Consider the following 24,076-nt stretch of genomic DNA (forward strand, 5'->3'; position numbering starts at 1 on the left):
CCCTGCATATGACTGCATGCGGAGAGTACCCTTGCGTCTGCACAGAGCCCCTTTGATCTGATTGACACAATTGCAGTTGGAACTTAAGAAATTCACATATGAGCCTTCCCATTACTGGGGGTAGGACATCCTGTCCTATTGAAGGCAGTTGGAGCTCTGCCATTGATTTCAATAGGGGAAAGAGTTCACTTCTGATTTACTGAGCAAATTTAGCAGTGGATGGCACCCACCAGCACTGCATTCATCTGAGAACAACCTCACTTTCAAATAATCTTGCTACAGGACAGAGAGAAAGCACTGACAGAATATCATCATTACTATAATATTTTCATACACATTGTGGTAATACCCTGTACAACAACCACCTACTTCAGTGTGAAACCAAATTCCATCACCTAGACAGAAGTTCATGACTGAGCGTTCGGTGACAAATTAATCACTGTACCAAAAAACACTACTCCAAAAAACAAACACAAAATCCCACTCATCCTTGGCTTGCTGCTAAGTAAGTTCTCTCTCAGTTTTCCCCATGCCCCCTCATCCGCTCTGTCATTTGGGTTACGGAACCAGAAGTTACACACACAAGTCTATATAATGCTTTGCAATTCAGAGAGAAGGTACTATAAGTGCAAGAGGCAAAACACTCCCAATGCAATGAAAAATAAACCAATATTCCAAGGAAGGCAGGAAGATGTGTTCATTTGGGTGGGAACAGATTAGGCAGGGGTGTAGGTTATTACAGAAAAAATAACCCCCCCCCAAAACCTAAGGGGTCTCCCCCCCTTTTTTTAAATGGAGTTGAGAGAAAGACAGCTAACTTTTATTCTGTCCTCCTTTAGCAGATGTGTGAAACTAACAAGGCTTAAAAACAAAGTTAGTTTATATGTTATTTCATGACAAGGGAAACTTCTCAACATTATGTTTTTAAATGTAAGGTCATTTTACAAGGTGGTTGGGCTGAACAAAAAAAAAATCATGTGGGATGAGGAGTTCTCTAAATGCCTTTCACATTATATAAATTTAAGATGTTAATATAATTAAAGCTTTAAAATAAATTTTCATGGCAAGTGAGCACACAGGATGGCAAATGATACCCAATATAGACTGGAAAATAAACGGGAGAGAGCATTTAATCTCATTTCCCTTTGGAAATTATCAAACAGCCAAAAATCAGAGCAGAACAGAAATAACCGTACAATAAAAAAAAAAGAAAAAGAAAAAGAATGAATGTATTTTAATTTGACTTTTTAAAATATGTAATATGAGTTATTAAATTTAGATCATAACCATCTTTATATCCTGTCCATGCCAGATGTCCTTTAGCTGTCAGCCCAAAGCCTCTTTAAGGCTTAGCATTTTGCGTACAGGGTCAATGAAAGAATTCTGCTCACAGTGTAAACAGCATCTAGGAGATGCCAGCAAAACAACAAATACATTGTGTATCAATAAGAAATTTTTTTATGCTGTATTACTGAGTACTCTAAAGCACTGAGAGAGAGAAAACAGTCTTTTTTCCCTTTTGGTTTATCAGACTTGTTATATGTTTATAACTTTCAATTGTGTGTTCTACTCTGACAAATGATTATGTAAGAATGATAATTTCTTACTTATCAGATCTACTCCCAATGCACTGTGGAGTCATATCTGCTGACTTCAGTGACAAATATGGTTTGGGGTTTTCTTTTTGTTTTGTGTTTTTGCCTTTTATACTTCGGTCAGCCCTACAGATGATCACAGCTAAAGGAGAAAAAAAGAGGGGCATTCAACTCTTCAACTCCTTCATGTACATCAACAGAATAGGTTACTAAATCTCAGGAACAGGACCAATCAACTGCACCTGTGCAAACCAACGGATGGCAGTAAAATTGGCATAAGAGTAAGGGAGAGACAATGGGATTACAAAGTTAATGACCAGATTATATCAGGCCCTAAAATTTGGTCTGCAGAATCTTTATGGCTGGTGATGCTGCACAGGAGGAAAGAAATGCAGTCTGACTGCCAAATCGAGGCTGAGTTGGGTGGGCTGAGACATCTTTTTGTTACTAAAACTGGTTGATATTTTTTAATTTCACAAAATGTTTTGAAGTTACTTCTGTATCATATGGTTTGAAATGGACCCAAGCTTTTGTTAAAAAAAAAAAAAAAAAAAAACCAGGTTGTGATATTTGAATACAGAAATATATAGTGAAAAGACCATCAAAAACATTAAGATTTTTGATTACCGACACAGCCAAGTTTTCAAATTTCAGTAACAATGTAGCTTTTATTTAAAAATGCAGTAAACATTGATAAGAAATGCTGAAAAAGCTTCAACAACAAAAAAAAGAGAAAATTAAGTTTTTCTACTAAAGTTTTCATTCTCCCCAAGGTTTTGTTTGTTTGTTTTAAATAAAAACAAAACAAAAAATCTTTTCATTTGAAAAATTCTCAGTTTTATTTTAAACTTTTTGACTGGGCACATCCAATACAAAAAACAGTAAACTGGAAGCTCCATAAATGCAGTGTTACTTTTCATATACCAACTCAGTTTCAATAGCACAAAACCACTAAACATTTGACATTTCTACCTGCCCCCCAAAATATCCTTTAAATTAGAGCCTCAAAATTTTCTGGCTAACCCTAAAATAACTAAACAAATAGTTTCAAACCTTTCCCTCCTATTTGGGCAAAACCCCCAAAACAAAATGAAAACCATAACCTACCACAATTGCTCTAGTATTGAAATCTACATGTCTAGAGCTTGCCACAAGCTTTTACAGCACAAATCGTAGTTTCAGCAAGCACAGCAGCTCACTAGAAAAAAGCCAGGGTGAAATCCTGGCCTCACTGAAGCCATTGGAAATTTTGTTATTCATTTCAATGTAGCCAAAATTTTACTCCTGGGCATTCCTAGCTGTGCCGATCTGAGCCACTGAGACTGAAGGTTAGTCGGCACCATTATAGAGGGAGACAGGCAGTAGGGAGAGGTAGCAAATCATGAGGCCAGATCCTCTGCTATTGTAAATTTAGATAACTCCACACCAGCTGAGGTTCTGGGCGGAAGGTCTTGATACAGATGAGTGTGCCAGCCACAAATGAATGTTTCAACCTGTATATAATTGATATAAGCTCCCTTTATCCTGGAGATGATACCATCAAAAATTTAGTGGTTATTATCCACCACCTGCTGGCACAGATGATCTTTTTCTAGCACAGGGCTCGAAAGATTTACCAAAGACCTCAGACAAGCATCAATGTAAGAAACCATAGTACCATGTTGCAGTCACAACATACTTACCATACAATGCAAGTGTAGAGCTCCCACTCAGATGGCATTAGAGCCACCATGAACCTCTCTGCCTTCAAAGCAAAACATGAAACCCATCTGACTGATCCACAACAAAACAAAAAGTGGTGGCGGGAAGTGGGGATTCAGATACACATGCTGTGCCTGAGCCCTGATCAGAGAGCTCCAGTTTTCCTATCACCACCACCAGGCTGCTAAAAGGTTATAAAAGGCAGGCTATATTTGGTTTCTTTGTTTTTTTAACAGTGCATTCTAACAGGCCATGCGGAAGCTTGGTGATCTGAATAATAAGCCCATTTCATAGCAAAATCTATATTAAACAATGGAAAAATTCCTTCAGGAAGCAAACAAAACAGGGTTGTTTTAAAATTCAGTTCAGCAGAGTGGGACAAAGGAGGGCACTATGCCATACTGAACTGTCAGTTCTTGCACTTGCTGAAATGCTTTGTATTCAATTCCTAAAGAAATCAGAGTATAGCACTTAGGCCCTGATCCTGCAAAGACTTGTGCCCACACTCAGCTTTATATGCAACGAATAGGTCCCATTAACTTCCTGGCACTGAGCCCTTGACCACAGTGCGTGAGAGCCACAGGACCCAAAAATCTGAATAGATCAACAACTTGATGTGTTCGTATGGTTCACCATAAATATATGCAGAAGGACAATAAGGCACCAACTGTACCTGTAGAGGAGAAAGGGAGCAATTCCTACAAGAGGTCTATTGCAAGGTCACAGTGACATTTTCCAGTGGAGGAACAGCTAAAAAAACCCCTTTTCTTTGCTGGCATTTGTACACGATACTCTGAGCCCTTAATCTGAAAGGAAAGTCATCTCTGAAAGAAACACAAAAGAGCAGTCAAGACAACACTAATTTCATTGAAGTATACTGATGAACTCAGCTCCATGATCCAGGCTGTATAAACAGATATATAATACAGAATATATTTTCCCAAGCTCCATGGCCCGGTATGTCTGGAATGAACTCTCTAGGTGTGGTGATGGGTGGGAAGGTTGAGTCAAGTTCAACTACTTTAGTTTTGCATTAAAAAAATCTGAGTTATCAGTGAAGCTCAGGTTCTGGTGTATTTTCCTTTTTGAAGGAGGAAATAAAAAAAAAGTTCGATCTTTCTTTTAGAAAGAGGTTTGATTTGGAACAAGTACTCAGACTTTCATCAAATGTGAAGTGCTAACCTATACCTGCTACCACACCAACAAAGAGCAAACATAGCATACTTTCTATATCCTGTGTCAGTCCTTTTCTAAATGCAAAACAAATGCAGAGTTCAAATGGAAAAATAAAATCTGATCTCTGAAGCTCCACCCATAACAATTTTTAAGCAAAAACTATGCTTCAGCCATTCATGATGCCAAAATGCAATGTCATTTGCAGTAGACTGTTAATCCCTATGGCTTTGTCTTCACTAGAAAAAAAGGTGTACTTTTAAACATGTTAAAATCCTAGTGTAGACAAGCCAAACTAGTTTTAACATGTGTTATCTGATCAATGTGTTAAAACTACAACTTGTCTACACTATGATGTTAACATAGGTTAGCTAACACATGCTAAAAATACACATTTTTCCCCAGTAGGGACATGCCTTTTAATGCAAGTCCTTTCCTGAATGTTTTGTTAATGAGTGCATTCCTCATCTGTGCTGATATTTATATGATCACTATAAATCAGAATCATCAATCCATGGTGGATAAAAATCAATTTTTAAATAAATAAATAAAAGATTTGATTTAAATTAGATTTTTCTATGATGTTATTTACATTATAGAGTTTTCTTTTTAAAAGTAACCTCTTTAAAATGAAAGCTGAATTTAATACAAAATAGGCTAAGGCCTAAACTAATAATCTCTTAAAACATTTTAATATAATAATTATTCACGAGCCTCTATCTAAAAACTGAGTTAAAGACTGCTTTCTATATAAAGAAAGAATCATGGGTGTGTTGGGGGGGAAGAATCTACCTTTTGAGGTCAAGCTTTATAAATATGGTACAATAGGTCATATACTGTGTTAAGGGCTTGTTTTGTTTAATAACAATACATTTTATATGCTGTTTTGTGTGTTTAATTAAATTCCAGTTACATCCTAATGCAGCTTGACAGAAGTCATAAGCAAAAAGTTAATTACCAATAAATAAGCAATAAGCTACAACACTGCAAATAATATATCATTCACCATTTTCTAACATACTAAAATGTAAATTAATCACTAAGAATCTGAAAATATTAACTATATAATTGTTTAAATATATATGTATATAGTTACTGTGTACCCTTCTAGGTAGCAAAAAGATGGACCCAATCTAATGTAAAGGCTCTACTTAGTTGTAAATTAACATGTTTTAATGGTTACATCAACCAATGAGAATGCACCTTTCTTTAGAAAATAACTGAAGTCTAAATGGAAAAATTGATTAAAACCAATTATTTAAATTGAGGCTTTCCACTTGGTAATTTAAATCATGATTTAAATTGCCTTGATGTAAAATCAATCCACTCTGCAACCCACTGAAATGGGTGGGGGCAGTTCACACTTCCTTCAGATCGGTTGTTTCTGGTGGTGTTGCCAGACACTACCACAATGCTTTATATTTAACAAATTCCCTTTACAACCATAAAGGCTATAGATATTTAAAAAAAATATCGCTTAACTTCTGGAATAAGAAATAGTACTTTTCTGTGGTGGCTGCCTTACATAAGTATGTCTTCAGCATGGGCTAGCTGTCCTAGTATAAGCCTGCTGAGGACCCTGGGAACGTACCCAGCTTGCTAGCCTGTGCCAGGGTCCTGCCACACCACACACACAGTAATCACGTGTGGACTTTGAGTAAATACCCCTAAAGAAACCCAACCAGAAATGATTGAGAGTGAAACTATCAGCGTCCATTAAAGATGTGTAGCACCTCCCCACGTACATTACACTGTGGTGTCCACAGCTTCTAGGCCTTGTCCTCTGGACAGTCAAGTTTGGTGGAGAACGAAGTTTCTTCACACTGCACCACGAACAAAGTGGCCATATTTTGGGAGGGTCCTAGGAAGTCTGGGATATGGGTGGTTGGACTTGGGCCCATATAATACAATGTAGAAGCTGGAGCCCCGGGGTTCAACAATTCCTAACACGGGGTTACAAATAAGTATAGACACTCAAGCCCTAGGTTAACAAACCCAGAATCTCCTAACTCGAATTCTACTCGCCCTGGGTTTACGCAGCAGTGTAGACATGCCCTGATTTATGCCCACTTCCCCATACCTTGGCATTTTCAAAGGTCCTGTCTATGCTGGGAGCATGCATCACATTAACACTGTTTGTAACACATTTCAATAAGTACAATCTTAAACATGATTTTCTCCTTAGTGCGGACCTGGACAGTTGTGCTTTTAAAATGCATTTGCAGGTTGTGATTAACCCGTAGGGGCAAAGTCATGTTTAATACCATACCATTAACACATTTTCTAAGGTGACACATTCTCTCTGCACAGACAGGGCCAGTGAGGCAGTGTTTTTCTTTGGGCATGCAATCGGGTAGGTGCCTCTCTTACCTTGAGCCTTGTTTATTACATTTTGTTTGTAGTAAATTAAGAATCAAGGGATAGGGAATATATTACTGTGACCCAGTGGGTTATAAGACCTGGAATTAGCATCAATATTTGGAACTTTACGGGCTTCAAGGTTGAGTGCTAACACTGAGGGCTCCTACAGATTGGTGGAAAGGAACCTTCATGTCCTCAATTCCAAGGAGTCAGAAGCAGTATAGATCTTGGGAGGGGCATTGCTCAGGGCTGGAATTTTCCATATTCATCTTCTCTTTCTTCCTCTCGCTAATTCTGTAAATGCTGGCCAACTCACTCTCGCCTCCTTTCTGACCTACAGTCTAGATAGGAATATTACCATCACTTGCACTCCACCTTCTGAACAGAACAGACAGCACCTAAAAAGGATCTGAGGTATTTTTATTCTCCTGATCTGTTCAGCTGTTTAAATTTTGCATTTAAACTTTAAATGTTATCATTGCAGCACAAGAGTTTAATGAAATCACTCCTTGGCCTTACAGATGGATGCACGGCTTCTGGACTATTCCCTCCAGTGAAAATAGGTTACCATTAGCACAGACTATTTCACGATTAAATGATTAAAAATTGAACAAAGTATCAGAAAATGTGATTCACGTTCTCAATGGAAACAACTCCTGCATTTCCTTTCCTCACTGGCAAGGCTCCAAAACATAAGCAATGGGAGAAGGGACAGAGAATCAGACACTTATTCAAATAGGTCATTCCAAGACCTTACACACCATCTGACTTTTCATTTAGGAAACATTCTATTTTAGAAAGGAACGGATACATGTCTAAGGATGAACCATTTAAACAATTCCAAAGCAGACTCTAGATATGATTTTGGAGCAGCTCCAAACTGGGGTGGGGTTGCAGAGAAACACACAAAAGCACCACTGGAATTTGGACAGAGGTCTACTGGGAGGAAGCACTTCCTACTTCCTCATCTCTTCTATGGAACACAGAGCTTTAAATAAACCTCCTCGAGTGCTGGTGAAAACCAAGCTGTATTGATTGAAAATGAGATGTGGTTTTTTTGCCATGCTACATCTGATTTCTCTGCTCTGGTAGAGGCTTACCCAATAAATATATATATATATATTTAAAGTGTAATTACCTCACCAATGGAAACAGGAAAGTTTCATACGATTCCAATACAGCTAGAGTTTTACAGATCACAACTCACTAGATATATGAAGAGTCACAGTCAGCTCTCTGGATTCCCCTTAAGGAGACGTGCACTACTGCATAATCAGTCACTATGTTAACCAACAATCAAGGGAAGATATATAAATAAGAGATCTACGATGTACACTTACCTGAATACACCATGACCCAACAAAAGAACCAACATGTTCACGTCACATGTAAGGAGTGTTGCTTTTCCCACCACATCCACTTTTAAGCCCACTGTGCTTTGATGCAGCCATCCACGTGGCTTCCTTCCCCCGCCCCCCCCGTGCTCTATGGATAGAATGCTGATCTGCCAAGCCACTAACCTTACTCCATTCAAATCACCTCTAGAAGACTCACTTTTCCCGTGGCCTCCACAAGAAGCGAGTCAATTATTAGAATACACACTTTTATATTTAAATGTGTGCATTTCATATTGCTACACACATGCATATCTTCTAGTGATTCCCTCCCCACTGGGGCTCCCAATACATCCTGTCTGCTTTGTATTGTGACCAAGTGCCTCCTCTGCCTTGGTGGGCCCTGCGCTTATTGGCAGATTTGCTCACCTCAGAGGTTCATTGCAGCCCTCAGTTTGGCCACTTTCGTGGCTCAAATCTGCTGTTCACTCAGTTACCCTTATCACTGGCTAGCATGGGGAAAAGGAAGAACAATAATCCCCGCAGTCTCTGCTGATCCACCTAGTGGATCTGGGAACAGGCCCCTCTGGTGGAACCCACAGTCCAGGTCAACTCCTCTGGTATCAAGCAGGGAGTTGGGGGGGATGGAGGGAACCCAGGCCCGCCCTCTATTCCGGGTTCCAGCCCAGGGCCCTGTGGATTGCAAATGACTACAGTGGCTCCTGTAACAGCTGCGTGACAGCTACAACTCCCCCGGCTACTTCCCCCTGGCCTCCGCCCAACACCTTCTTTATTCTCACCACAGGACCTTCCTCCTGATGTCTGATAATATTTGTACTTCTCAGACTTCCAGTAGTACACCTTCTCACTCTAAGCTTCTTGCACCCCTTGATCCCAGCTCCTTGCATGCATGCCACAAACTGAAGTGAGCTCCTTTTTAGACCCAGGTTCCCTGATTAGCCTGCCTGTCTTAATTGATTCTAGCAGCTCCTTGGTTGGCTGCAGGTGTTCTAATCAGCCTGTCTGCCTTAATTGTTTCCAGAAAGTTCCTGATTGTTCTGGAACCTTCCCTGTTACCTTACCCAGGAAAAAGGGACCTACTTAACCTGGGGCTAATATATCTGCTTTCTATCACTCTCCTGTAGCCATCTGGCCTGACCTTGTCACAGTATCTACATCATTTAGATGATAAAACTCTGTGGAGTAGGGGCTGTTTGTGTTTTGTGTCTTGGAACAGCACTGAGCACAATGTCAATGCTTAGTAACAGAGGCTGATCACAGCAAGATCCCTGTGGAAGTCAATAAAAGTGTTTAGTCTGCGTAGGGACAACAGGAACAGGCCCTCCAACATAAGGGCTAGGCATTATAACAAATGAAGATTTATATTAATGGGAAAACAACACAAGACCATTCAGTTCTACTTGCTACACAGAATCACTGCCATTTTTTTAGTCAACTTACATTTGAAGAAGCTTCTCTTGTCCAACAATTTATTCTGCAATTTCATTATACCTCTTTTACCGAACCTATTCACATTCCCAGAGCAGGCGCATGGAAATGAAGGCATTTGTAGTCTCTTTGCCAATCCATTCTCCGTGTGTGTGTGGAGGGCACAAACTGCCACATAAAACAAGAAAATAATGCATGCTCAAGGTGTCTAAATTTGCATCCCTGAGAACTTCAGCAGGATGGAAGATGTAATAAGGGAAAATGATGGAGGGAAGGAAAGAAATCACAGGTTTGGAAAAATCATGCCAGACAGAGTAAGTAGCCATGTGAAAAAAGAGTAACAATAATAATAAAAGACGACACTGGGGGAAAAGCACTGACCACTGAGTATACACGCACACACACATTTACCAGGGTCACTGTTTTGAAATTCAAAACATACAAAGCCTTAAAAAAAAAAAAAAAGGCAGCTTCCTGGAGGAAAAAATTAGTTCATGAACAGCTCAGCACAAAGCAATTATCTACTAGTTTGGAGCAGACATCTGTTGCGTTGACTTATTGAGATAATCATACAACTGTGCAAGCTCCAAAAATGGAAAAGACAATTTGCACCCCCCCAGGCCCCAGTCTTGCTGGTCCCAGAGTAACAAATCGCCATCACAACAGCCTGCCTGGTTCTAGCAACATTCAGCGAATGACTAAATGCTAAAAATAAAGGCAATACTGCTATTTTCATAAGATTTCTAAATTACTACTATTTGTCATTTATATTACTGTAGTATTTAGAGGTTTTAACTGAGATCAAGGTTCCATTGCACATTGGTGGTATACAAAGACAGTGAGAGACATTCCCTGCCATGAAGAGTTTATAACCTAAATAGACCTCAGAGGAAGGGAGAAACAGGCAGAGAGAGATGGAGTGATTTTCCCAAGGTCACACAGGTGTACGGTGGCAGAGCAATGACTAGACCACAGGTCTCCTGATTCCTAGTCAAGGGTCTCAGGCACTAGACCATGTAGTCTCCCAGCTAATGTTTGTACAGGCATTGAAAAGGTTAATCATTTACTATGTGAGATAGAACAGAACAGGAAAAAACAAGGGAGCACCCATAAAACATCACTGAGATTTTACGGGGTGGCGACTCTCAGCACTACCCTACCTACCATTAGCCTTTTAAGCAGCAATTAGTTTAAATGACTAAAAGACAGTGTTGTAGCTGTGCTGGTCCAGGACATCAGAGAGACAGGGTGGGTGAGATAATATCTTTTGTTAGAGAGAGACAAGCTTTTGAGCTTAGACAGAGCTCTAGACCTGAAGAATAGCTTTGTGTAGCTTGGAAACTTGTCTCTCACATCAACAGAGTTGGTCCAACAAAAGATATTAATTACCTCACCCACCTTGTTTCTCTAACAGACTGAAAGCATAGCAACTCCTAGCTCTATGGCAACTACAGCTAATATTGGGGGAAAAAACCCTAGTTCTCATCATACAATGGCTTTGAATGTCATGTGTGAGTAACCACACTTTCTTTGGTGTGCACCTGTCAGCCAATGTATGGGCATCCTGAGTGGCCCTCATGCCCTACTGGCTTATGGATAGCCTAGATTAGAGGCGTCAAACTCATTCTATGGATGATACTTAGGGTGACCGTATGTCCCGTTTTGGCCTGGACAATCCCTTTTTAAGCCCTGTCCCAGCTGTCCCGACTTTACTGGCGAAAGTCGGCATTTGTCAAATTGATCAGCTGGCAAGAGAATGGAACAAATCAAATGCCCACTTTTGTCAAAAAAATGGAGGTGCAGAGGAATCCGCGGGGGGGGGACCAGTGATGCCAGCCCCACACGGGGGGGGGGGGCAGAGATGGGGGGGCAGGCAGGGCTCAAGTGAGCAGCGACGCCAGCCTTGGGGAGAGAGAGAGAGGAGCTCGGGCAAGTGGCTCACCCCTCGGGGCGGGGGAGGGGAGAAGAGAGGGAAGATGGCGCTCTGGCTAGCCTCACACGGTGTCCTGTTTTCCCTTTGGGTCACCCTAATGATACTGCAAGGGCTACAAAGTGAGGTGCAAACATTATCCTTGATCTACAGTGGCTCTCCACTGGATAACATTGAGGGACTTGCAGAAAAACGGTGGCCAAAATACAGTCCTTGGATAGCTACTAAAATTATGGTTAGTTCTGCTGCATTCAGCACTATTCTGAGTGAAAGGGATTCAGGGAACTTTTAAGCACCACTGCTATTTCTGCCCTTTGTCCACGTGCACATGCAGTTCCCTGACTTGTTCATACAGTTGCTGTACTCAACCCGCCCTGTTTCAGAATGTAGTCCTAACTAATAGGGTAACATCTCTACAGCTGTATAAACTATAATTGTCACACAGAAAAAAAAAACAAAGGCTCTACTGATGTGAACTTTTTATACCACTAACATCAGAAAAGTATGGCAGCCTCTGAAAGACTTAACTGCAAAAGGGTGAGGCACAGAGGCCAATATGCAGGATATTTTAAAAATAAAAAGTGACGCTAATAAATTAGTAAGTGGGGTCAATTCTGAGAAATTACAGATCAGATAACTATTTTAGATCATTTTTATCTCACACCTTGCGGGTTCAGGATTGTTTCAATTTCCTAGAAGACTTGTCCAACTTAGTCATGTGTGATTACACGGATGACTTCAGGGATGAATTTGTCAAAATTAGGGTGACCAGATGTCCCAATTTTATAGAGACAGTACCGATATTTGGAACTTTATCTTATATAGGTGCCTATTATCCCCCGCCCTCATCCCGATTTTTCACACTTGTTGTCTGGTCACTCTAGTCTCAATACATTTATATTCTCAAATATTAATATTGATTCAATCCAGACGAAAATATTTTGCTTCCTCCCAGAATCATCACATTTAGAACTTTAGGGGGACACAAATTTGATGCCAAAATTTAGATTTTGAAAAAGCAAGCATTTATGAGATTTCAGACTAGTCAAGTGTTTCCATAATTGCCTATTAAAGTCAAATAAAAAGAGGGTTTAAAGCATATAGATATTCCCCTGCCGTGCTTGGAATCCAAACATTGCACATTCAGAACCTGAAAGTGAAACAGACCGCAGACAAGAATGAAACTGACTTCACTGATTTTCATGGTTCAAGCTCAGACACATGCCAGAAATACAGTCTAGGTCAGCGTTTCCCAAACTGTGTTCCACAGAACACTGGTGTTCCGCACGATGTGAATAGGTGTTCCGTGAATATCATGGCATAAAGAGAACGCAGCATGCAAGCTTGTTGACTATCTACCCAGGGGTGAAAGTAAGTAGAGTGACTGGGAGCCCCAGGCCCTTTAAATTGCCCCCTGGGGAAGCCAGGCTGCCCCAGTACAGTGCACGGGTGTACCGGCTTACTTTCACCTCTGTCTCTACCCCTTTCGGGCACGTTTCAGTTAGTGACGTCGTACCCCTTCCGCTCGAGACTGTGCAAACTGCAGCGGTATGCACACACCATTCTCTTTATGCCATGTTGAATAAAACATATTCACTCAACACGTTCAAACCGGTGGGTCGTTACCGTGTGTGTGATAAGCACAACTAAACTAGCTTCACTCGAAACAATATAAATATTTGTGAAAACAAAATTTGACAAAAATCAGTATTTCTAAATATTGTTACGAAACCTAATCACCATGGATTTGTGGCTAAAAGAAGGAATTTTGAAATGAAAAGCAAGTTTTTCTGGTACTCCAACTGTGGCCAAAATAAACAAGCAAAATATTGTGACACTTCAAAGTGAGGATGAACAATCGCAGTCTTTTGTTGCCGAAAAATCTATTCGTACTAGTGAGTTATCCAAGGTGAAAGAATTTCCACTGAAGTATATCAAAAAACAAGAAGCAGCAGGTGTTAAAAGACCGAAACAAAAGTATGATGAAAGTTATTTGTCTTTTCGTTTTACGTGTGTACGTGTGTTGGAAATAAAGATGTTCCTGATGCGCAGTACGTCGTGAGCAACAAAATACTAGCAAACAGTTCATTGGCTCCTGCTAAACTTCGTAGGCATCTGGAAACCAAGCATGCTGAGTACAAAGACAAAGATATAAGTTTTTTCAAGAGGCAGCGTGACTCACTTGAAAATTGTAAACTTTTGATGATTAAAATTGCTAAAACAGACAACGAAAGTGCAACAGAGGCACCTTATCGAGTAAGTTACCATATAGCGCTTGCCGGAGAAGCTCACAGTATTGGAGAAAAGTTTATCAAGCCTTGTGCAAAAGATATTGTAACGTGCATGTTGAGCGAGCAGTCTGGTAAAAAAATTGATGCTGTACAGTTGTCAAATAATACTGTTGCACGCCGTAGTAAAGATCTTGCTGATGACATAGAAAAAGGGCTAGTTTGCCGACTGAAAATTTGCCACGAGTATTCATTGCAGCTAGATGAGTCCACTGACGTTTCAGGACTTGCTGTGCTACTAGTATTTGTCCGATATAGATTTAATAATATTATTGAAGAGGACCTGCTCTTATATGAATCTCTGCAAAGCTACACGACTGGAAAAGAAATATTAAACTGCATCAACAATTTTATCAGAAAGCATGAAACTAGTTGGGGAAAATGTATTGATGTATGTACTGACAATGCTCGGGCAATGATCGGGAAGATTAAGGGAGCTGTAATGCAAATCATAAGTGTGGCACCAGAAAGCACTAAGAGCCATCGTGTTCTACACAGACAAGCACTTGCAGTTAAAAAAATACCACCAGCATATCTGAAAATTGTGCTCGATGAAGCAGTACAAATAATCAGTTTTGTCAAATCTCGACCACTTCAACCCAGGTTATTTAAAATTTTGTGTGAGGAAATGGGTAGTCAGCACAAAACGCTTCTTTTACATACGGAAGTGAGGTGGCTATCCAGAGGAAAAGTGCTTGGGAAGCTTTTTGAACTTCGTAGTGAACTACTGGTATTCTTCACTTCAGAAAATTCAGGACGAAAATTTAATGACTGTCTGAAAAATTCCTTGTGGCTAATGAGACTTGCGTATCTTGCAGATATTTTTGCAAAATTAAACGAAATTAATCTGTCGCTTCAAGGAAAGAATGTGACCATTTTTACTATAATGGATAAAATTTTGTTGTTAAAAAAGAAACTGGAATTCTGCGCATCTTCTGTAGAACAGAATAGAACAGAATAACTTCGACTGCTTCCCTACAGTACATGAATTTCTGACTGAAATAAATTCTACAGTCCACGAAGAAGTTTCCACCACCATTTTACAGCACTTACGTGACTCTATTAGAATATTTTCCTATAACTACTGATGATAATGCTTGGGTTCGAAATCAGTTTGTAATTACAGCCAAACCAGTCAGCTTTACCGCGCACGATTACGAAAGCCTAACTGACTTAATTTCTGATTCTGATTGGAAACAAAAGGATCTTCCGCTGAATAATTTTTGGAGTACCCTAATGTGGCTAAACATGTAGTTCGAGTGCTCCTTCCTTTTGCTACAACTTATTTGTATGAGATGAGATTTTCGTATTATACTGCAACAAAAACCAAATACAGGAATAGACTTGATGCTGCACCTGACATGCATTCAACATTCAAGAGGATTCAACATTCCAGCATTATTCCTAATATTAAGTGAATATGTGATAGAAAAACGCAGAAACACCAATCCCATTAAATCCAAATTTGTATTTCTGTTTATAAAAATAGACTTTCCTAGTAAAAATCTAATTTGTTTGGTGTTTGTGTATATATAAAAACAATTTTTTTAAGTAGAACACTGTTTCTTGGTATTACCCTCTAGTAATTTATTTATTGTATCTTGAGGCTGCTGCTTTCTGTCAGTTGAAAGCAAATGAAACACACACACACACACACCATCACCATATTTTAAATTAGTAACTTCCAACAAGCATGATTACACACAGCTGCATAATATACAGCCAGTATCATCCTCTCTCATTTCTTTGCTTAAGAGGCCATGTCAAGGTTCCTTCCCCACTCTGAACTCTAGGGTACAGATGTGGGGACCTGCATGAAAGATCCCCTAAACTTATTCTTATCAGCTTAGGTTAAAAACTTCCCCAAGGTACAAACTTTGCCTTGTCCTTGAACAGTATGCTGCCACCACCGAGCGATTTAAACAAAGAACAGGGAAAGAGACCACTTGGACACATCTTCTCCCAAAATATCCCCCCAAGCCCTATACCTACTTTCCTGGGGAAGGCGTGATAATAATATCCTCACCAATTGGTACAGGTGAACACAGACCCAAACCCTTGGATCTTAAGAACAATGAAAAAATCAATCAGGTTCTTAAAAAAAAGAAAAATTTTATTTAAAGAAAAGGTAAAAGAATCACCTCTGTAAAACCAGAATGGTAAATACTTTACAAGGTAATCAGATTCAAAACATAGAGAATCCCTCTAGGCAAAACCTTAAGTTACAAAAAAAGACTGAAAAACAGGAATACACATTCCTCCAGCACAGCAAATTTTACAAGCCATTAAACAAAAGAAAATCTAATGTATTTTCTAGCTAGATTACTTACTAACTTTACAGGAGTTGGAAGGCTTGCATCCTTGATCTGTTCCTGGCAAAGGTATCACACAGACAGACAAAACCCTTTGTCCCCCCCTCCAGATCTGAAAGAATCTTGTCCCCTCATTGGCCATTTTGGGCAGGTGCCAGCGGGGTTACCTTAGCCTCTTAACCCTTTACAGGTGAAAGGATTTTGCCTCTGGCCAGGAGGGATTTTATAGCACTATATACAGAAAGGTGGTTACCCTTCCCTTTATATTTATGACAGGCCATATCTACCTGGAAAAAAACCAAACAAAAAACAAAACAAAACAAACAAAAAACACCTTACCAAGTTGTAATTTCTTTCCTAGAATTTGAATGGAAAATTGATCAGCGGGTTAGAATAGGGGTCTGGGAGCAGTGCTCCTGATTCAAGTGTGCGCCGTGGAACAACTCATTCAAACTTTCAGTTTCCCGGTCCATATTATGGTTATTTGTATTACAGTTGTACAGAGAAGCCAAAACAGAGATCAGGGACCCATTGTGCTAAGCACCGTACAGATAGTAAGAGTCCCTGCCCGATGGAATGTATAATCTAAACCAGACAAGACAGTCAAAAACGTGTGAGAGAAAAGTATTATCCAGTATTTACAGATGGGAACTGACACACGGAGAGATTAGGTAACTTTCCCAAGGTCACCTAGGAAATCTATGGCAGAGCCAGGAATTGAACACAGGTCTCCTGACTCCTAATCCAGTGCTTTAAGCACAAAACCATCCATCCTTTCTCTCTGTCAAATGGTTGTATCATCTACTTCACCATGGTCACGAGGCTTAATTAATGTTTGTAAATCACTAAGACCCACTGATGAAAAATTCTACATAAATATATATTACTATTCTAAAGTCCTTAACAGCACAGAATGAGACCTTCAACCCTGCAGGATGGTCAGGCAGATGATTCCTCTGCAGGTCAATGCTCTGTAAGTGAGTTGGCAGCGATGCGTCATGCGTGTATGAGAAGAAAGGAGAGGGTAGGTACATAGTGTAGCCTAGCAAACACAAAGGAAACACAGGTTTCCTCTGAATTCTAATTTAGCTGAAAGGTTATATAAAAAAGGGAAAATGTCAACAGTTTATCCCCACAAGAAATTACAGATGCTTTGTGTTTTTAAGGGCCAAATCCTGCCATCAGATATGCAGACAGTTAATGGGGATTTTTCCTGCTAGTATCTAGTAGCGTTTAGCATTTATTTGGTGAATGTTTTTCAAAGAGTTATGCAAACACAAACTGATCCTCTCCACAGCCTTGTAAGGTAAACAAAGGCAGGACCAGACCCTAACAGAGACACAACTGATTTAATTATCTGTGTGATGTAAAAACATACAAGAAAAATCTGTATAGTGCTTGCTTTTACAGAAATCTCCGTCAATTGGAAGGCCATACACACAGCTAAACCAGGCTCCAATATTTGAAAGGCATTTCCCCAAAAACTCTTTTTAAAATCGAATACTAAATTTAAAGGTGACACTATTAATTTAAGATCCATGTTATAAACAAATGTGTTACTAGCACCCTCTTAAAGCATTAAAAGTAAAAACTTTCATTCTCAGATTTTCATTAGTTATGCTCTGCTTACTCTGCATTTCTCTCAACTTCATAAATAAATAGATAAATAAATACAAAAATTAAAAAAAAACAGTGTATTTCACTTTCAGGGTGACTGAAGCAATTTCTGGGATTTCAAATGCTACTAAAGTATTTTTAAAAATTTATTAGTGATGATTTTCAATGTAATTTAATAAGTTGTGGAAACATTTTCATTGTGTTTATATTTTATAAAACTTTCACAAAAATATAAATGTTGGGCCAAATGTAAATTGACTGTATCCCTCAGAATCACAAACACATGCACACAGCATGAAGCTTTCCAACAGTAATTTGATGAAACAAAAAATGCCTAAGACCTGTTAAGAAGAGCAAGGCCTCTGATGCAATGTTATGCTTAAGTCAGTTACGTAACTAAGAAACTGTAGGGTAAAAGGGCAGGAAAAGCTCTGCAGTCAGTTTCTGAGCAGCAGCTAATGTGTGAGCTTTGGAAAGCTCATAAAGAGCTTTTGCTGGAATCAGTCATCTTGCAAGAATAAGCTTGAAATTGAAGCCCTATTCACAGGGTCTTGCTACTGGTACCTTGTGTGTAATTATCATGCACAGCGATGAAATCAGGTTGCTGCTAAATGCCGAGTCAAAACCTAGGTCTCTGGAATTTCCCCCCCCCTCGCACAACAGAGCTCATCTGTGCTATCTGTCAGGGCAAAGCTCAAAATGGTTTACTTTCAAATTTTATGCTTGCTGAGTGTGTGTGTGTTAATTGGACTGAGGGTGAGGAAAATGGGTTTTTCTTGTTTTCTCTGTGATTTATTTTGCCCACTGATTTTTTAGGTTTGTTCTGAAAGTGCCCAGTGACTTTTGGACACTGATAATACTAACATTACAACATATTAATAGTTTGTATTTCAAATGTAATTTGACATTTCTGCTAACTTGTTTCCTGCATACAAATTTCCTTCAATGTTCTTACTGTGATAATTGCTGAAATGCACACTGGCAATCTCATTCATGGAAGTAATACTGAAAAAGATTCATCATGCAGCAGCTAAAATTAATCTCTCCAACAATTTTTAACAGAGCTGTTCAATAACTGTTTAACATATTTTAATTAGACCAATAACCAACAGGGCTAGGAGCTATTACTTTAGTGAATCTAAACACACTTGCCAGAAAAGCTAAAGGTAACTGCTAGACTAACTAAAATCTGAACAAGAACCTTAATAAATAAGGTTTCAGAGTAGCAGCCGTGTTAGTCTGTATTCGCAAAAAGAAAAGGAGTACTTGTGACACCTTAGAGACTAACCAATTTATTTGAGCATAAGCTTTCGTGAGCTACAGCTCACTTCATCGGATGCATTCAGTGGAAAATACAGTGAGGAGATTTATATACACACAGAACATGAAAAAATGGGTGTTATCATACACACTGTAACGAGAGTGATCACTTAAGATGAGTTATTACCAGCGGGAGAGCGGGGGGGGGGGGGGGGCAGAGGAGAACCTTTTGTAGTGATAATCAAGGGGGGCCATTTCCAGCAGTTAACAGGAACGTCTGAGGAACAGTGGGGGGTGGGGAAATAAACATGGGGAAATAGTTTTACTTTGTGTAATGACCCATCCACTCCCAGTCTCTATTCAAGCCTAAGTTAATTGTATCCAGTTTGCAAATTAATTCCAATTCAGCATTCTCTCGTTGGAGTCTGTTTTTGAAGTCTTTTTGTTGTAATATTGCGACTTTTAGGTCTGTAATCGAGTGACAAGAGACACTGAAGAGTTCTCTGACTGGTTTATGAATGTTATAATTCTTGACATCTGATTTGTGTCCATTTATTCTTTTACGTAGAGACTGTCCAGTTTGACCAATGTACATGGCAGAGGGGCATTGCTGGCACATGATGGCATATATCACATACGTAGATGTGCAGGTGAACGAGCCTCTGATAGTGTGGCTGATGTGATTAGGCCCTAGGATGGTGTCCCCTGAACAGATATGTGGACACAGTTGGCAACGGGCTTTGTTGCAAGGATAGGTTCCTGGGTTAGTGGCTTTGTTGTGTGGTATGTGGTTGCTGGTGAGTATTTGCTTCAGGTTGGGGGGCTGTCTGTAGGCAAGGACTGGCCTGTCTCCCAAGATCTGTGAGTGATGGGTCGTCCTTCAGGATAGGTTGTGGGGATGATGCGTTGGAGAGGTTTTAGTTGGGGGCTGAAGGTAATGGCTAGTGGCGTTCTGTTATTTTCTTTGTTGGGCCTGTCCTGTAGTAGGTGACTTCTGGGTACTCTTCTGGCTCTGTCAATTTGTTTCTTCATTTCAGCAGGTGGGTATTGTAGTTGTAAGAATGCTTGATAGAGATCTTGTAGGTGTTTGTCTCTGTCTGAGGGGTTGGAGCAAATGCGGTTGTATCGTAAAGCTTGGTAAAGATGATGGATCGTGTGGTGTGGTCTGGGTGAAAGCTGGAGGCATGCAGGTAGGAACAGCGGTCAGTAGGTTTCCGGTATAGGGTGGTGTTTATGTGACCATCGCTTATTAGCACCGTAGTGTCCAGGAAGTGGATCTCTTGTGTGGACTGGTCCAGGCTGAGGTTGATGGTGGGACGGAAATTGTTAAAATCATGGTGGAATTCCTCAAGGGCTTCTTTTCCATGGGTCCAGATGATGAAGATGTCATCAATATAGTGCGAGTAAGGGCATTAGGGGACGAGAGCTGGGGAAGCGTTATTCTAAGTCAGCCATAGAAATGTTGGCATATTGTGGGGCCATGCGGGTATCCATAGCAGTGCTGCTGATTTGAAGGTATACATTGTCCCCAAATGTGAAATAGTTATGGATGAGGACAAAGTCACAAAGTTCAGCCACCAGGTTTGCCGTGACATTATTGGGGATACTGTTCCTGACGGCTTGTAGTCCATCTTTGTGTGGAATGTTGGTGTAGAGGGCTTCTACATCCATAGTGGCCAGGATGGTGTTATCAGGAAGATCACCGATGGATTGTAGTTTCCTTAGGAAGTCAGTGGTGTCTCGAAGATAGCTGGGAGTGCTGGTAGCGTAGGGCCTGAGGAGGAAGTCTACATAGCCAGACAATCCTGCTGTCAGGGTGCCAATGCCTGAGATGATGGGGCGCCCAGGATTTCCAGGTTTATGGATCTTGGGTAGTAGATAGAATATCCCAGGTAGGGGTCCCATTTTATTTGTACATATGCACAATTATGAACCAAATACATCTGGGAGAATTTTTTATCTCTATGTGTGTGTCGCATACACATGTGCACACAGGTAAAAAAAAAAACTTGCATTTCATCTGGGTTTAGTAAGGCACAATACACTCAGGAGAGTCCAGGATAAGGCTATTAACAAGCGAAACACTTTCCTGTAAACAGAGTATCTTCAACTAAAAATATCTACTGTGTGCATTGCAGCTTTGTTATAGACCTCACAGAATTTAAGGCCAGAAGGGACCATTGTGATCATCTAGTCTGACCTCCTGCTCATTGCATGCCACAGAACCTCACCTGCCCTCTCCTGTAATAGACCCCTAACCTCTGTCTAAGTTCCTGCAGTCCTCAAAACACGATTTAAAGATTTCTAGTTACAGAGAATCCACTGTTTAGTCTAGTTTAAACCAGCAAGTGACCCGTGCCTCATACTGCAGAGGAAGGTGACCCCCTTTCCCCGCACTCAGGGTCTCTGCTAATCTGACCTGGGGAAAATTCCTTCCTAATCTCAAATATGGTGATCAGATGAACCCTGAGTATGTCAGCAAGACCCATCAGTCAGACTCCTGGGAAAGATTTCTCTGTAGTAACTCAGAGTCCTCCCCATCTAGCGTCCCATCTCTGGCTGTTGTGAATATTTGCTACTAGCAGTCACAGATGGGCCACATGCCATTTTAGGCAATCATATCAGTTTTCAGTTTAAGCTGTTCTACATTCAATGCTGTATCTAAGAAATGCCTCACTAAATAAGACTGTACCATTATTGTACAAAAGGAGAGAAAGGTGCTCTTTTAGTCATACATTTTACAAGATATGGGGCATTAGTATTTGTGCCCCATCCAAATTGGGTAATTACTTTCTGCCTGACTTCAGTTTCCCCTGTAGTTTCAATCAGATACAGTATACTTCACTTCCTGTCTGACACGGTTACAGTAAAACCTCAGAGTTACGAACACCAGAGTTAAGAACTGACCAGTCAACCACACCCCTCATTTGAAAACAGAAGTACACAATCAGGCAGCAGGAGAGATCCCCACAAAAAAGAAGCAAACGCGGTACAGAACTGTGTTAAATGTAAACTACTACAAAAATAAAGGGAAATATTTGACAAGGTAAGGAAACTCTCTGTGCTTGTTTCATTTAAATTAAGATGGTTAAAAGCAGCATTTTTTTCTGCACAGTAAAGTTTCAAAGCTGTATTAAGTCAATGTTCAGTTGTAAGCTTTTGAAAGAACAGCCATAATGTTTCATTCACAGTTACAAACACTTCAGAGTTACAAACAACCTCCATTCCTGAGGTGTTCACAACTCTGAGGTTCTACTGTAGGTTGTGTGTCTGAATATTGGTAGGGCCTGACCAGCAAACACACACAAGTAACTACTTAAGTCCCATTGCCCACAAGATTAAAAGTTACTAATGTGAATAAATATCTGCAGGACTAGGCCATTTAACACTAGCTCTGTTTCTCCATAGGAGCAGCTGAATTATAGTGCTGGATGAAGTAATTATATACATGTATGTCACAGAAACATCCATGTGATATACATCAGTTATGTAGCTTTAATCTATCTACTAATCCATAATTTCTTATAACATTCCAACCCCCCTGAATACCTTCCAGAGCACTGTGGCTTGCTTGGTTTTTAGGCAGTAAAACCACCAACGACACAAATGATTCCTCCTTTCCTCCACAAATTTACACATCTGAGTTCCAGGAGGGGCAATATTTTCTGCCTGGACTAATAAGTGGTATAAAATTCGCTGACTCGTGAATCATCAGGTCCAAAAAGCCCTGTGAGCTTGTGGTGTTTTTCTGGGTGTTTTTTATATATATATATTCACTAATTCTAGTATATACACACTACATATGTGATATCTACATACATATTCATACAGTATATATGCAATGCAAATATATATGATCAATGGTGCCACAGAATTGAGGGTAAAAACCCAAACAAACTCCTGCACCCTTTATTTCTAGATCTTCCTTGTTAATCTACAGTCCCTGTCTCTACCTCCTGGTTAGAGGCGGGAGCTGAAGTTACTGTGCTAGTGACACTGGGAAGTAGAGCAGTGTCTTTGCAGAGACCTGTCACAGGGAAGGAGCTATCCCCCATTCCTCCAGCTTTGGGAGGCCAGATCACAGCTGCTGATTTGCTGCGAAGGCTGGCGGGGGGGGGGGGGGGGGGCGCCTGGGAAGATACCTCCCAATCCACCCCCAGGAAAAGCAATGTGCCCTTACCATTTCCCACCTGGCACCCCCACCCAGAAGTGAGGGAGAGGGGGAATGGCCAGATGAGTCTGCCTCTTCACTGGACACCCCCATTTCAAGACTCAGAGAGCAGTGGGAGGAAGGGCAGCCTAGCTCCTCATCTCTCATGGTGGTGCTTACAAAGGAGCAAGCAGAACCAGGACATCTAGGCAGCACTATCACATTCTAGGGACCAGCCTGCTTTGGAGGGGAGAATGGTAGTGGTTTAGAGCAGATACAACCAACCATTCCCCATATTCCTGCTGGGGCTCCCCAAGCCAGGTGGGCAGAGAGAAAAAGTCACTTCTCTCCCCCCCGGGCATGCAAGTAAAGTTAGAGGGATGGGCACACAAGGGGAGCAGCTGGAAGCATGCTGCAGCCAGCTCCACTCAAACCCTACCATCAGCTGGAGCCGGATGGGAGGCAGGAGAAAAGTTCCCCCACTTATGACAGTCTCACCACCGCTCTAGCTGAGAGGCTGTCTGCTGTGTGTCTGCTCCAGGAAGTGGAGGCAAGGGCTGGAAACTAGCAAAGAATTTATTTTTAGAACTTTGAAAAGTAAAAACAAAACTACACATAAACCCACTTATTCACTCACACATCCCCCCTCCCCCTACTTATACTGGTTTTTATACTTAAAGCTCTTCCAACATCTTAAGAATTGGGGGGGGGGGGGGGGGGGGGGGGGGGGGAGAGGAGGAGACCCTACACCAAGCACTGGTAAAAAGCCTCTCAAGATCCCTGCATTGATGAAAGATAAGCCTATCAAGCAAAGGCATGAGATGCATAGATCATTACTTTACGCAGTGTTGTGAAAACATGTCACCTGGCTTCCCTCCAGAAAAAGTAGGCTACACTGAAAATAAT

The 24,076-nt window shown here is 40.6% G+C and overlaps 2 protein-coding genes across 6 annotated transcripts in view; one reads left to right on the forward strand and one right to left on the reverse strand.

The window, feature by feature from the left end:
- Positions 1–24,076, reverse strand: part of HPCAL1 (hippocalcin like 1) — a 103,278-nt gene that overhangs the window by 24,726 nt on the left and 54,476 nt on the right. The window lies entirely within an intron of this gene.
- On the forward strand, positions 12,048–14,792 carry LOC102932710 (zinc finger BED domain-containing protein 5-like). Its single transcript, XM_043541916.1, is given in 3 exon segments — positions 12,048–12,080; positions 13,366–13,551; positions 13,554–14,792. Coding segments are annotated over 3 exon segments (1,458 nt in total).

The sequence above is a fragment of the Chelonia mydas genome, chromosome 3 (assembly GCF_015237465.2).
Source record: "Chelonia mydas isolate rCheMyd1 chromosome 3, rCheMyd1.pri.v2, whole genome shotgun sequence".
NCBI lineage: Eukaryota > Metazoa > Chordata > Testudines > Cheloniidae > Chelonia > Chelonia mydas.